General features: G+C 45.4%; 1 protein-coding gene across 5 annotated transcripts in view; it reads right to left on the bottom strand.

Annotated features, from left to right (window-relative positions):
• Window positions 1–13903: 13903 nt before the first annotated feature.
• The window catches only part of LOC109885917 (alpha-actinin-1), a 154520-nt gene continuing 152032 nt past the window's right edge, over window positions 13904–16391 (bottom strand). For all 5 annotated transcript variants that reach the window (XM_031829327.1, XM_031829328.1, XM_031829329.1 and 2 more), the window contains one exon: window positions 13904–15550. In XM_031829327.1, coding sequence (XP_031685187.1) covers window positions 15392–15550 — 159 coding nt within the window. In that variant the 3' untranslated portion in view covers window positions 13904–15391. The remainder of the gene's footprint in view (window positions 15551–16391) is intronic.

Below are 16391 nucleotides of genomic sequence, written 5' to 3'. Positions count from 1 at the left end.
ATCGTGGATGGCCCCGTTGTAATAGTATCGGGGATGGCCCCGTTGTAATAGTATCGGGGATGGCCCCGTTGTAATAGTATCGGGGATGGCCCCGTTGTAATCGTATCGAGGATGGCCCCGTTGTAATAGTACCGGGGATGGCCCCGTTGTAATAGTATCGGGGATGGCCCCGTTGTAATAGTATGGTGGATGGCCCCGTTGTAATAGTATCGGGGATGGCCCCGTTGTAATAGTATCGGGGATGGCCCCGTTGTAATAGTATCGGGGATCCCCCGTTGTAATAGTATCGTGGATGGCCCCGTTGTAATAGTATCGTGGATGGCCCCGTTGTAATAGTATCGGGGATGGCCCCGTTGTAATAGTATCGTGGATGGCCCCGTTGTAATAGTATCGGGGATGGCCCCGTTGTAATAGTATCGGGGATCCCCCGTTGTAATAGTATCGTGGATGGCCCCGTTGTAATAGTATCGTGGATGGCCCCGTTGTAATAGTATCGTGGATGGCCCCGTTGTAATAGTATCGGGGATGGCCCCGTTGTAATAGTATCGTGGATGGCCCCGTTGTAATAGTATCGGGGATGGCCCCGTTGTAATAGTATCGTGGATGGCCCCGTTGTAATAGTATCGGGGATGGCCCCGTTGTAATAGTATCGGGCTGGCCCCGTTGTAATAGTATCGGGGATGGCCCCGTTGTAATAATATCGTGGATGGCCCCGTTGTAATAGTATCGTGGATGGCCCCGTTGTAATAGTATCGGGGATGGCCCCGTTGTAATAGTATCGTGGATGGCCCCGTTGTAATAGTATCGGGGATGGCCCCGTTGTAATAGTATCGGGGATCCCCCGTTGTAATAGTATCGTGGATGGCCCCGTTGTAATAGTATCGTGGATGGCCCCGTTGTAATAGTATCGTGGATGGCCCCGTTGTAATAGTATCGGGGATGGCCCTGTTGTAATAGTATCGTGGATGGCCCCGTTGTAATAGTATCGGGGATGGCCCCGTTGTAATAGTATCGTGGATGGCCCCGTTGTAATAGTATCGGGGATGGCCCCGTTGTAATAGTATCGGGCTGGCCCCGTTGTAATAGTATCGGGGATGGCCCCATTGTAATAATATCGGTGATGGCCCCGTTGTAATAGTATCGGGGATGGCCCCGTTGTAATAGTATCGGGGATGGCCCCATTGTAATAATATCGGTGATGGCCCCGTTGTAATAGTATCGGGGATGGCCCCGTTGTAATAGTACCTCACAACTAAAGACATTTGTTATTTTTCTTTTTCTTTAAAATCTTTGGTTTCACACTAAAAAGTAAGACCTCTACAACTTCCTCCTGGATTTGGTGGCTTGTGTGCTTAGCATTGCCATGTGCATTCATCTTTTTCTCTGTGAGAGGGTCATGCTTTGCTATTTCTTCTCCGATTGTCCAAAACAATTACCCTTTGTTGTGAAAGTCATCTGACTCTCTGCTCATCAGACTCTCTGCTCATCAGACTCTCTGCTCATCAGACTCTCGATGACCTCTCTGCTCATCAGACTCTCTACTCATCAGACTCTCTGCCTATCAGACTCTCTGCTCATCAGACTCTCGATGACCTCTCTGCTCATCAGACTCTCGATGACCTCTCTGCTCATCAGACACTCGATGACCTCTCTGCTCATCAGACTCTCTGCTCATCAGACTCTCGATGACCTCTCTGCTCATCAGACTCTCGGTGACCTCTCTGCTCATCAGACTCTCGATGACCTCTCTGCTCATCAGACTCTCTGCTCATCAGACTCTCGATGACCTCTCTGCTCATCAGACTCTCTGCTCATCAGACTCTCGAAGACCTCTCTGCTCATCAGACTCTCTGCTCATCAGACTCTGCTCATCGGACTCTCGATGACCTCTCTGCTCATCAGACTCTCTGCTCATCAGACTCTCGATGACCTCTCTGCTCATCAGACTCTCTGCTCATCAGACTCTCGATGACCCCTCTGCTCATCAGACTCTCGATGACCTCTCTGCTCATCAGACTCTCTGCTCATCAGACTCTCGATGACCTCTCTGCTCATCAGACTCTCGATGACCTCTCTGCTCATCAGACTCTCGATGACCTCTCTGCTCATCAGACTCTCTGCTCATCAGACTCTCGATGACCTCTCTGCTCATCAGACTCTCTGCTCATCAGACTCTCGATGACCTCTCTGCTCATCAGACTCTCGATGACCTCTCTGCTCATCAGACTCTCGATGACCTCTCTGCTCATCAGACTCTCTGCTCATCAGACTCTCGATGACCTCTCTGCTCATCAGACTCTCGATGACCCCTCTGCTCATCAGACTCTCGATGACCTCTCTGCTCATCAGACTCTCTGCTCATCAGACTCTCGATGACCTCTCTGCTCATCAGACTCTCGATGACCTCTCTGCTCATCAGACTCTCGATGACCTCTCTGCTCATCAGACTCTCTGCTCATCAGACTCTCGATGACCTCTCTGCTCATCAGACTCTCTGCTCATCAGACTCTCTGCTCATCAGACTCTCTGCTCATCAGACTCTCGATGACCTCTCTGCTCATCAGACTCTCTGCTCATCAGACTCTCTGCTCATCAGACTCTCGATGACCTCTCTGCTCATCAGACTCTCTGCTCATCAGACTCTCGATGACCTCTCTGCTCTATATTTTCAGTGGCAGTTAAAAGGAGCACATCTGTAATTGTTTAAATGTAAGTACAGTTTTCCTCCTCATTTATGACATCTAACGTTGATGAGTTGCTGTCAATAGCCCTTTTTATGCTGATTCCAAGCATACATAGCATTGATATGATGCTGTGCCTTTGAATGGAGCTTAAACCCACAACCTTTAAACAGCGCCTTTTCCCAGTTACAAAAACCTGACTGTGATGCGAAGGCAGATTCAGGTGTATTGGGCACAGAAAAATGCCTACGGGCGAAACAATAAGTTGAATCTTGACTTACATAATACTCAAGCCATGAATTGTCCTTTATACCAGGAGCTGTTGAAAGCCCTTTTTCCTGGTACCATGATGAGTTCTGGGAAATGTTTTCAAACACGGCTGTACAGGACCATGTTCTCTGGATCTAGAAACGTCTGAAATACATGTTAAATAATGTGTCATCTCTCTACGGAAACGTATAATTAAGGGATCCACAAGATTAGATACTAACAGCTGCGAACTAAAATGTGTAGTTTAAGGTATAGTCCTGGTGTAACGATCTTCTTCATCTGAGGAACAGGAAAGATCGGACCAAAACACAGCGTGGTAAGTGTCCATTTTAATTTAATAGAACTGAACACGAAATACAAAATAACAAAGTGAAACAACGAAAATCGAAACAATCCTGAAAGGTGACGCAACACCAAACAGGAAACAACTACCCACAAACACCAGGTGGGAAAAGGGCTGCCTAAGTATGGTTCTCAAATCAGAGACAACGATAGACAGCTGCCTCTGATTGGGAACCATACCAGATACATAGAAAAACAACATAGAACGCCCATCCCAACACACGCCCCGAACAAACCAAAATAGAGACGTAAAAAGGAACTAAGGTCAGGGTGTGACACCTGGCCTAACATTGGGTATAGTTTAAAGTATAGCCCTGGCCTACCGTTGGGTGTAGTGAAAGTATAGTCCTGGCCTACCATTGGGTCCTTATGGAACAGCACATCTGGTGCTTGATAGAGTTGGGAGGGGCTCCCATCACCTGGCAGCTCTGGCTCACTGTCTCGCTCAGAGCCAGAGGTCTCTGTGTCTTCAAATCAAATCAAATCAAATTTATTTATATAGCCCTTCGTACATCAGCTGATATCTCAAAGTGCTGTACGGAAACCCAGCCTAAAACCCCAAACAGCAAGCAATGCAGGTGTAGAAGCACGGTGGCTAGGAAAAACTCCCTAGAAAGGCCAAAACCTAGGAAGAAACCTAGAGAGGAACCAGGCTATGTGGGGTGGCAGTCCTCTTCTGGCTGTGCCTGGTGGAGATTATAACAGAACATGGCCAAGATGTTCAAATGTTCATAAATGACCAGCATGGTCCAATAATAATAAGGCAGAACAGTTGAAACTGGAGCAGCAGCACGGCCAGGTGGACTGGGGAAAGCAAGGAGTCTTCATGTCAGGTAGTCCTGAGGCATGGTCCTAGGGCTCAGGTCCTCCGAGAGAGAGAACGAAAGAGAGAAAGAGAGAATTAGAGAGAGCACACTTAAATTCACACAGGACACCGAATAGGACAGGAGGGGTACTCCAGATATAACAAACGGACCCTAGCCTCCCGACACATAAACTACTGCAGCATAAATACTGGAGGCTGAGACAGGAGGGGTCAGGAGACCCTTGATGCAGTTGGGAGGGGCGCGATGACATCACCTGGCAGCTCTGGCTCACTGTCTCTCTCAGAGCCAGAGGTCTCTGTCTTCCCTTGATAGAGTTGGGAGGGGCGCGATGACATCACCTGGCAGCTCTGGCTCACTGTCTCGCTCAGAGCCAGAGGCCTCTGTGTCTTCCCTTGATCTATTACATTAAAATAAAACAAGAACCATTACTGTATAATCACAATAAAAAATGCCACAGACATCAAAACAAGAACACACATGAATCAACAACCAACATTTTAAAGTGAGGCTTAAATCTGACAAAATCATCTGTCACAAAGCTGAAGCTCAACTTAAATTCTGAACTGGGCATGTGACTGACTGCCTGGTAGGTTCTCTGACCTGGTGGTAGACTGGGTCCTTGTGAAGTCTGACCACACTGACTCTGACTAGTCTCAGGTAGGGAGCTGCTCTGACCTGGTGGTGGTAGACTGGATCCTTGTGAAGTCTGACCACACTGACTCTCACTAGCCTCAGGTAGGGAACTGCTCTGACCTGGTGGTGGTAGACTGGATCCTTGTGAAGTCTGACCACACTGACTCTCACTAGCCTCAGGTTGGGAGCTGCTCTGACCTGGTGGTGGTAGACTGGGTCCTGACCACACTGACTCTGACTAGTCTCAGGTAGGGAGCTGCTCTGACCTGGTGGTGGTAGACTGGATCCTTGTGAAGTCTGACCACACTGACTCTCACTAGCCTCAGGTAGGGAACTGCTCTGACCTGGTGGTGGTAGACTGGATTCTTGTGAAGTCTGACCACACTGACTCTCACTAACCTCAGGTTAGGAGCTGCTCTGACCTGGTGGTGGTAGACTGGATCCTTGTGAAGTCTGACCACACTGACTCTCTCTAGCCTCAGGTTAGGAGCTGCTCTGACCTGGTGGTGGTAGACTGGATCCTTGTGAAGTCTGACCACACTGACTCTCTCTAGCCTCAGGTTAGGAGCTGCTCTGACCTGGTGGTGGTAGACTGGATCCTTGTCTGACCACACTGACTCTCACTAGCCTCAGGTTGGGAGCTGCTCTGACCTGGTGGTGGTAGACTGGATCCTTGTGAAGTCTGACCACACTGACTCTCACTAGCCTCAGGTTGGGAGCTGCTCTGACCTGGTGGTGGTAGACTGGATCCTTGTGAAGTCTGACCACACTGACTCTCACTAGCCTCAGGTAGGGAACTGCTCTGACCTGGTGGTGGTAGACTGGGTCCTGACCACACTGACTCTGACTAGTCTCAGGTAGGGAGCTGCTCTGACCTGGTGGTGGTAGACTGGATCCTTGTGAAGTCTGACCACACTGACTCTCACTAGCCTCAGGTTAGGAGCTGCTCTGACCTGGTGGTGGTAGACTGGATCCTTGTGAAGTCTGACCACACTGACTCTCACTAGCCTCAGGTTAGGAGCTGCTCTGACCTGGTGGTGGTAGACTGGATCCTTGTGAAGTCTGACCACACTGACTCTCACTAGCCTCAGGTTAGGAGCTGCTCTGACCTGGTGGTGGTAGACTGGATCCTTGTGAAGTCTGACCACACTGACTCTCACTAGCCTCAGGTTAGGAGCTGCTCTGACCTGGTGGTGATAGACTGGATCCTTGTGAAGTCTGACCACACTGACTCTCACTAGCCTCAGGTTAGGAGCTGCTCTGACCTGGTGGTGGTAGACTGGATCCTTGTGAAGTCTGACCACACTGACTCTCACTAGCCTCAGGTTAGGAGCTGCTCTGACCTGGTGGTGATAGACTGGATCCTTGTGAAGTCTGACCACACTGACTCTCACTAGCCTCAGGTAGGGAACTGCTCTGACCTGGTGGTGGTAGACTGGGTCCTGACCACACGGACTCTGACTAGTCTCAGGTAGGGAGCTGCTCTGACCTGGTGGTGGTAGACTGGATCCTTGTGAAGTCTGACCACACTGACTCTCACTAGCCTCAGGTTAGGAGCTGCTCTGACCTGGTGGTGGTAGACTGGATCCTTGTGAAGTCTGACCACACTGACTCTCACTAGCCTCAGGTTAGGAGCTGCTCTGACCTGGTGGTGGTAGACTGGATCCTTGTGAAGTCTGACCACACTGACTCTCACTAGCCTCAGGTTAGGAGCTGCTCTGACCTGGTGGTGGTAGACTGGATCCTTGTGAAGTCTGACCACACTGACTCTCACTAGCCTCAGGTTAGGAGCTGCTCTGACCTGGTGGTGATAGACTGGATCCTTGTGAAGTCTGACCACACTGACTCTCACTAGCCTCAGGTTAGGAGCTGCTCTGGGGTCCGGTGGTGATACAAGGTCTGATCTGATCTGCCTGTTTCTGCTTCTTTAAAAATAAGTTTATCTCTCCCTTTCTTGTCGTGTTTATTTGACACTATGAAAGAATAAGACAGTCTATGGCTACATCTAAGCATCCAATTACCCATATTTTAATCCAATCTCAATCTTAATTACAAATCCTCTATTTGTTAATGTTAGTCTAAACTGGGAACCGATCTCTCTTATCTGATTAACTGTCTGTTAATGGAACCAAAGGTCTAACGTTAACTTACACAGAGACTCAACTTTTGTAAAAGTTGTTCAGGAAACCTAAACCTGATGCTAAACCTTCAAACTTACTTTATATATGATGCTTTCGACCAATCGCGAAAAGAGCTCGTGGAGCTGTGGAAATACTCTCTCTTCTCCTTCTGTATCTTGCAACCAACGTTAACCTCCCCTTTAATGTCAGACAACCTCCCCTTTAATGTCAGATAACCTCCCCTTTAATGTCAGACAACCTCCCCTTTAATGTCAGACAACCTCCCCTTTAATGTCAGAAAACCTCCCCTTTAATGTCAGACAACCTCCCCTTTAATGTCAGACAACCTCCCCTTTAATGTCAGACAACCTCCCCTTTAATGTCAGACAACCTCCCCTTTAATGTCAGACAACCTCCTCATTAATGTCAGACAACCTCCCCTTTAATGTCAGATAACCTCCCCTTTAATGTCAGATAACCTCCCCTTTAATGTCAGATAACCTCCCCTTTAATGTCAGATAACCTCCCCTTTAATGTCAGATAACCTCCCCTTTAATGTCAGATAACCTCCCCTTTAATGTCAGTCAACCTCCCCTTTAATGTCAGATAACCTCCCCTTTAATGTCAGACAACCTCCCCTTTAATGTCAGACAACCTCCCCTTTAATGCCATAAAACCTCCCCTTTAATGTCAGACAACCTCCCCTTTAATGTCAGACAACCTCCCCTTTAATGTCAGACAACCTCCCCTTTAATGTCAGACAACCTCCCCTTTAATGTCAGACAACCTCCTCATTAGTGTCAGACAACCTCCCCTTTAATGTCAGATAACCTCCCCTTTAATGTCAGATAACCTCCTCTTTAATGTCAGATAACCTCCCCTTTAATGTCAGATAACCTCCCCTTTAATGTCAGATAACCTCCCCTTTAATGTCAGATAAACTCCCCGTTAATGTCAGATAACCTCCCCTTTAATGTCAGATAACCTCCCCTTTAATGTCAGATAAACTCCCCTTTAATGTCAGATAACCTATCCTTTCATGTCAGATAACCTATCCTTTCATGTCAGATAACCTCCCCTTTCATGTCAGATAACCTATCTTTTCATGTCAGATAACCTATCCTTTCATGTCAGATAACCTATCCTTTCATGTCAGATAACCTCCCCTTTAATGTCAGACAACCTCCCCTTTCATGTCAGATAACCTCCCCTTTAATGTCAGAAAGTCATGACCATCGTGCTTTTAGGGAAAGAGGATCATTGTGTACATGTATAGAACTGTGAGTTTGGTCCCCTTGCTTAGAGGGTCCTCCCCAGGACAATGTTTATGTAGAAGGACTGACAAGCTCAGTTCTGGGGACTTTTAAACAGGCCGTTAATACTCCAAAATGAATACATAACTAAAAACATGCTGACATCATCTAAAATATCATTTCCACCTCCATATTGGACCATTCATATAGCCTGGTATATCAGATGTGCTATCAGCAACAAGCATTATCACCTGCAGCTAAACTGATCTAGTAAGGTGGCATAATGATTATACAGACAGGCTAAAGCATGAGGTTTGTCCATCTGCATTTATCCCATTGGACACAACATCCCGGGAGTTATTATTATTCATTATTATTTCATTATCAATATGAATATTAAAAAATATGTATGTGAGAGCCAATGTCTAACCTGTTTGTGTTTGTATTTTCTCACCAACAGGACCATGATGCACGTGACAAGAGTTAAAGAGGGCTACAGTTGACCACTGATGGGTCACTGAAGGAGTATCTATCAGCTGATACATATTTAATCAGTTTGATGTTGTTTTTAAAAACTTTTTAAACGTTGTTTTTAAAACTTTTTAAATGTTTAACTATAGTGTAATCAGTTTGAACTAACTTCCTGTTATAATTATGGTGTATTTGTCTGTAATCAGTTCTACCTTACCACTTAACTTCCTGTTATAGTTATGGTGTATTTGTCTGTAATCAGTTCTACCTTACCACTTAACTTCCTGTTATAGTTATGGTGTATTTGTCTGTAATCAGTTCTACCTTACCACTTAACTTCCTGTTATAGTTATGGTGTATTTGTCTGTAATCAGTTCTACCTTACCACTTAACTTCCTGTTATAGTTATGGTGTATTTGTCTGTAATCAGTTCTACCTTGACCCTTAACCCTCCTGTTATCTTATGGATTGTGTACAACACAATCCACCTTAATGACCAAATGTTAATGATACTGCCACCAAAATCATATATTGCTTCCACCTAGTGGTTAAAAATGATACATGAGAAATAAAAGCCACCAAAATCATATATTGCTGCCACCTCCTGGTTAAAAGTGAGACATGTGGGCCTCCCGAGTGGCGCGGGGGTCTAAGGCACTACAGACCTGGGTTTTTCCCCGGACTGTGCCACAACCGGCCGTGGCCGGGAGTCCCATGTGACGGCCCAACATCGTCCGGGCTCATCGCGCCCTAGCCATTCCTTGTGGCGGGCCGGGTGCCTGCAGGTTGACCCCGGTCGCCAGTTGAACAGTGTTTCCTCCGACACATTCGTGCGGCTGGCTTCCGGGTTAAGCTGGCGGGTGTTAGGGAGCGCGGTTAGGTGGATCATGTTTCGGGGGGACGCATGACTTCACCTTCACCCCCCCCCCCCCTTTTAATTCATATTTCTTTACTGTTCACTGATTTAAGAAAGCAGAGAGGATATTTCAAGTACAGGGAAACATTTTCATTTGATATTTTGTATTTATTATCGATTCCCATTCAAGGCAGCAGCTACTCTTCCAGCAAGACTAATAAGGCAGTTATACATTGTAAAAAAACTGTACAATACATTCATAACAGATTTCACAACACATTAAGTGTGCACCCTTACTCTACTACCACATATTTTTTATTTATTTTACCTTTATTTAACCAGGCAAGTCAGTTAAGAACACATTCTTATTTTCAATGACGGCCTGGGAACAGTGGGGTTAACTGCCTGTTCAGGGGCAGAACGACAGATTTGTACCTTGTCAGCTCGGGGGTTTGAACTCACAACCTTCCGGTTACTAGTCCAACGCTCTAACCACTAGGCTACCCTGCCGCCCCTCTATTTGTATGCATGTGTATTACAAATATGATTTATAATACAAAATATTAATAATCACCAAAATAAATGATAAATATAAATATTAAATTGAGAGTACATCTAACTTCTAGATGTAGTGGTTCGTGACAACTGGTTGCTTAGCAACAGTGTTTGCCAACTTCAGTACCACATCACCGGCCTGAATTCTAATCAGGTACAAGTTGAGAAAATGGGCTACACTGGTCCTGTTTTTCCCCAAGACCCAGCTCAAATTTGTCCCGAATTTAAATAGCCAGTGGAACCCCCCCCCCCCCCCCCCTCCCCCAATATTTTCTATAAGTTATTGTGATCATCATTTTCCACCCTCCCGTCCCCTCCCATCTCACTCTCACATTTACTGTCTAAACAGATAGAAAAACGCTACAACAGGTAAACATTTAAATTGACCATGTCCATGGGGGATTAGCCAGAGAGCGAACGGATGCTAGCTAGCAAACCTTTCCTTCATGTTCTTACTTCCCAACAAAACAAAAGTAAAACTAGAATGCAGGAAAACAGGGACTATCAGTTAGCAGTCAAATCTTTTCTAAGTTCTTTGTGTAAATTTCAAGAAACTGTTGCAGTAGGGAATGTTGACCACTCTGTCCCAACTGCAGTATGGATTGTTGACCACTCTGTCCCAACTGCAGTATGGAATGTTGACCACTCTGTCCCAACTGCTGTATGGAATGTTGACCACTCTGTCCCAACTGCAGTATGGAATGTTGACCGCTCTGTCCCAACTGCAGTATGGAATGTTGACCACTCTGTCCCAACTGCAGTATGGAATGTTGACCACTCTGTCCCAACTGCTGTATGGAATGTTGACCACTCTGTCCCAACTGCAGTATGGAATGTTGTCCACTTTTTCCCAACTGCCATATGGAATGTTTACCACTCTGTCCCAACTGCCATATGGAATGTTGCCCACTCTGTCCCAACTGCTGTATGGAATGTTGACCACTCTGTCCCAACTGCAGTATGGATTGTTGACCACTCTTTCCCAACTGCAGTATGGAATGTTGACCACTCTGTCCCAACTGCAGTATGGAATGTTGACCACTCTGTCCCAACTGCTGTATGGAATGTTGACCACTCTGTCCCAACTGCTGTATGGAATGTTGACCACTCTGTCCCAACTGCAGTATGGAATGTTGACCACTCTGTCCCAACTGCTGTATGGAATGTTGACCACTCTGTCCCAACTGCAGTATGGAATGTTGACCACTCTGTCCCAACTGCCATATGGAATGTTGACCACTCTGTCCCAACTGCTGTATGGAATGTTGACCACTCTGTCCCAACTGCCATATGGAATGTTTACCACTCTGTCCCAACTGCCATATGGAATGTTTACCACTCTGTCCTAACTGCTGTATGGAATGTTGACCACTCTGTCCTAACTGCCATATGGAATGTTGACCACTCTGTCCTAACTGCTGTATGGAATGTTGACCACTCTGTCCCAACTGCAGTAGGGAATGTTTACCACTCTGTCCCAACTGCAGTAGGGAATGTTGACCACTCTGTCCCAACTGCAGTAGGGAATGTTGACCACTCTGTCCCAACTGCAGTAGGGAATGTTGGCTGCTCTGTCCTAACTGCAGTAGGGAATGTTGACTGCTCTGTCCCAACTGCCGTATGGAATGTTGACCGCTCTGTCCCATCTGCCATATGGAATGTTGACCACTCTGTCCCAACTGCTGTATGGAATGTTGACTGCTGCGTGTGTGAAACATTATTCCAACCAATGTTTTAGCTGGAACTGAAATGCCTACCTCCGTATTTAGCTACTGAAATTAAAATACAATTACTGCACACAATGTGTTAATTATGTTAATTGCTTAAAAGCTTTAAGGGAAAATATAATTGTCATATTTTCAGGGTCAAATTCAGGTGCAAAATCATTTTGGAATCATCTAGTTAGTCATGATGGAAACACCAACACAGCATTCATGGGACCAGAAGAAAATGTGCACTACAATAAACAGTGCAGTTAGAAAACACAGACAAACCATTATCATTAGAGGCCAACACACACAGCAAGCTACCAGATATCATTCATTAAACAACCAGTATTTAATTGTACTGCATTTTAACAGCAGTGAAATGTTGTAAGGGTATCCTGTATTGTTGTATATGTTAATCATACATGCTAGTAGCATAGAGCATTTCTCCTTTACCAAGATAATCCATCCACCTGACAGGTGTGGCATAATCAAGAAGCTGATTAAACAGCATGGTCATTACACAGGTGCACCTTGTGCTGGGGACAATAAAAGACCACTCTAAAATGTGCAGTTTGGTCACACAACGCAATGCCACAAATGTCTCAAATTTTGAGGGAGCGTGCAACTGGCGTGCCGTCTGCAGGAATGTCCACCAGAGCTGATGCCAGGGAAATTAATGTTAATTTCTCTACCATAAGCCACCTCCTCCAATGTCATTTTAGAGAATTTGGCAGTATGTCCAACCAGCCTCTACCGCAGACCACATGTATCCACGCCAGCCCAGGACCTGCACAGCCTGCTTCTTCACCTGCTGGATCGTCTGAGACCAGCCACCCAGACAGCTGATGAAACTGAGTATTTCTGTCTGTACTAATGCTGCTCTAATATCTCTATTGCTGGACATACCATTCTTAGTATATCTTGAGTAAATTCTTCCGGTTTACATACATGTAATTGCATCTTGATTACTGCTACTGTGCTATTTGGGTGTTAATCGGATTCGAACAAAACAAAAAAACATTTAAATTATTGTTGTACTTGTTTGACATTTTAATCACAGACATTAAAACCAGATATTACTGCATTGTTAGAAGCTAATGACCTGATGTTTCAGAACAGAACGAACTGCCTTAGTAATGACCTGATGTTTCAGAACAGAACGAACTGCCTTAGTAATGACCTGTTCTGTTCTGTTCTGAAGCATCAGGTCATTACTAAGGCAGTTCGTTCTGTTCTGAAGCATCAGGTCATTACTAAGGCAGTTCATTCTGTTCTGAAGCATCAGGTCATTACTAAGGCAGTTCGTTCTGTTCTGAAGCATCAGGTCATTACTAAGGCAGTTCATTCTGTTCTGAAGCATCAGGTCATTACTAAGGCAGTTCATTCTGTTCTGAAGCATCAGGTCATTACTAAGGCAGTTCGTTCTGTTCTGAAGCATCAGGTCATTACTAAGGCAGTTCATTCTGTTCTGAAGCATCAGGTCATTACTAAGGCAGTTCGTTCTGTTCTGAAGCATCAGGTCATTACTAAGGCAGTTCGTTCTGTTCTGAAGCATCAGGTCATTACTAAGGCAGTTCGTTCTGTTCTGAAGCATCAGGTCATTACTAAGGCAGTTTGTTCTGTTCTGAAGCATCAGGTCATTACTAAGGCAGTTTGTTATGTTCTGAAGCATCAGGTCATTACTAAGGCAGTTTGTTCTGTTCTGTTCTGAAACATCAGGTCATTACTAAGGCAGTTTGTTATGTTCTGAAGCATCAGGTCATTACTAAGGCAGTTCGTTCTGTTCTGAAGCATCAGGTCATTACTAAGGCAGTTTGTTCTGTTCTGTTCTGAAACATCAGGTCATTACTAAGGCAGTTAGTTCTGTTCTGTTCTGAAACATCAGGTCATTACTAAGGCAGTTAGTTCTGTTCTGAAGCATCAGGTCATTACTAAGGCAGTTCATTCTGTTTTGAAACATCAGGTCATTACTAAGGCAGTTAGTTCTGTTCTGTTCTGAAACATCAGGTCATTACTAAGGCAGTTAGTTCTGTTCTGAAGCATCAGGTCATTACTAAGGCAGTTCATTCTGCTCTGAAGCATCAGGCCATTACTAAGGCAGTTAGCTTCATCAGAGGCACAGCAGAGGTATATTGTGATACTATGTCAGTGTGTACTGTGGCAAAGTAGGAATAAGTCTTAAGCAATTATAGCAATTTTTCTTTATTTTCTTTTCTTTATTTTTTTATCAGGTGAAGAAGAAAAAACTTTTTTTGTTCTGTATAATAAAATATGTTTACTTTATTCATTTTCTGAAGAAAAACAATAACAAGAACGAAATACATTTCTCCCCCTCTTTGTAAACCTGGAGAGATTTGCTGCATTGCTGCACAGGAAGCAAGTGCAACTGAGGCAGAGTGTGAGGGAGGGAGTGGGGAAGGAAGGAAGGAAGGAAGGAAGGAAAGAAGGAAGGAAAGAAGGAAGCAAGAAGGAAGGAAGGAAAGAAAAAAGAAGGAAAGAAGGAAGGAAGGAAGGAAAGAAGGAAGGAAGGAAAGAAGAAAGGAAAGAAGGAAGGAAGGAAGCAAGGAAGGAAGGAAGGAAGGAAGGAAGGAAGGAAGGAAGGAAGGAAGGAAGGAAGGAAGGAAGGAAGGAAGGAAGGAAGGAAGGAAGGAAGGAAGGAAGGAAGGAAGGAAGGAAGGAAGGAAGGAAGGAAGGAAGGAAGGAAGGGAGGGGCTTTCTCCGGGGTGAAGTTTTCCCTAGGTACATAATCTAGAATCAGCGTCCCCTCTCCCAGTCCTAACCTTAACCCTTAGCGGGGAAAATGCTAAACTGACCCAAGATCAGCGTCTAGGGGCAAATTCAATGTAGTGTGAAAGAGGAGAAAGTGGCAGACAGGATGACAATGGCATATAATATAAGGCCAGCAACATAGAAACATGTTTTGAGTGTTGTAGAGCAGAGCTAGCCTGATGCCATATCTATCTGTTCTGTTTTGAGCGCTGTAGAGCAGAGCTAGCCTGATGCCATATCTATCTGTTCTGTTTTGAGTGTTGTAGAGCAGAGCTAGCCTGATGCCATATCTATCTGTTCTGTTTTGAGCGCTGTAGAGCAGAGCTAGCCTGATGCCATATCTATCTGTTCTGTTTTGAGTGTTGTAGAGCAGAGCTAGCCTGATGCCATATCTATCTGTTCTGTTTTGAGTGTTGTAGAGCAGAGCTAGCCTGATGCCATATCTATCTGTTCTGTTTTGAGCGCTGTAGAGCAGAGCTAGCCTGATGCCATATCTATCTGTTCTGTTTTGAGTGTTGTAGAGCAGAGCTTGCCTGATGCCAGATCTGTCTTGTGATGTTTTGGCAAACTGGCGTGACAACGATGAGTGACGGTATGGTAAGATATCACCAACAGATCTGGGACCCAGACTAGAGCAGGGCTGTAGTGATGGCCCAGTGAGAACAAGATGTTGATGTCTTTTCAATCAAAAATACATATTTTTTTTAAACATATTTTTACCAAAAATTACATATTTTCAACCAGAAATATGTATTTTTGACGTCTTTTCAAACAAAAGGACGTTTTGTCAACGTCTTGTGCTCACTGGGAGGGCAGTAGGAGGGTCTTGTGGGCGGTGGAGTGAGCAGGTAGACTGGTGAGTGACCTCATAGGACATAACCTCCCAGGTAGGGGTCAAAGGTCACTCAGAGGTCACTCTCTCCGTAGAGTGCGGTGGAGAAGGACATGTAGTCCAGGGCGCCGGGGACAGCGTCGGTGCCGGAGTAGGGCGCCATGCGGGCGATGCAGTACTCTGCCTGATCAGGAGGCAACTCACGACGAAGCTCATCAGCCATGATGAAGTTCTGGTGTAGGAAGAGAGAAGGGAAGAATAGTTTCATTTAGTAAATATGGATTTAATGTTTAATGTTTACGTCTGTATTCACTGTATAGCCCTGCCAGATGACTGTAGTTCTGCTGTTGACTCTATAGCCCTGCCAGATGACTGTAGTTCTGCTGTTGACTGTATAGCCCTGCCAGATGACTGTAGTTCTGCTGTTGACTGTATAGCCCTGCCAGATGACTGTAGTTCTGCTGTTGACTGTATAGCCCTGCCAGATGACTGTAGTTCTGCTGTTGACTGTATAGCCCTGCCAGATGACTGTAGTTCTGCTGTTGACTGTATAGCCCTGCCAGATGATTGTAGTTCTGCTGTTGACTCTATAGCCCTGCCAGATGATTGTAGTTCTGCTGTTGACTCTATAGCCCTGCCAGATGACTGTAGTTCTGCTGTTGACTCTATAGCCCTGCCAGATGACTGTAGTTCTGCTGTTGACTCTATAGCCCTGCCAGATGATTGTAGTTCTGCTGTTGACTCTATAGCCCTGCCAGATGACTGTAGTTCTGCTGTTGACTCTATAGCCCTGCCAGATGACTGTAGTTCTGCTGTTGACTCTATAGCCCTGCCAGATGATTGTAGTTCTGTTTTCTATCCAAATTGGATAAAAACTAAGGTCATAGTATTTCCCATTGGTTTTCTATGGGAAGCCCTATTTAATAGGAACCTGGTTGCAATTCCTATGGCTTCCACTAGATGTCAACAGTCTTTAGAAATTGGTTGATGTTTTTCTTTTGAGAAATGAAGAAGTACGGCTGTTCTTTGTGAGTGTCACTCCAGATGGATTCTACTGTTTGGTACGCGTGAAC

The sequence above is a fragment of the Oncorhynchus kisutch genome, linkage group LG7 (assembly GCF_002021735.2).
Source record: "Oncorhynchus kisutch isolate 150728-3 linkage group LG7, Okis_V2, whole genome shotgun sequence".
Taxonomy (NCBI): Eukaryota; Metazoa; Chordata; class Actinopteri; order Salmoniformes; family Salmonidae; genus Oncorhynchus; species Oncorhynchus kisutch.
Note: the sequence above shows the minus strand (reverse complement) of the source record. Positions and strands in the feature narration are given on the sequence as shown.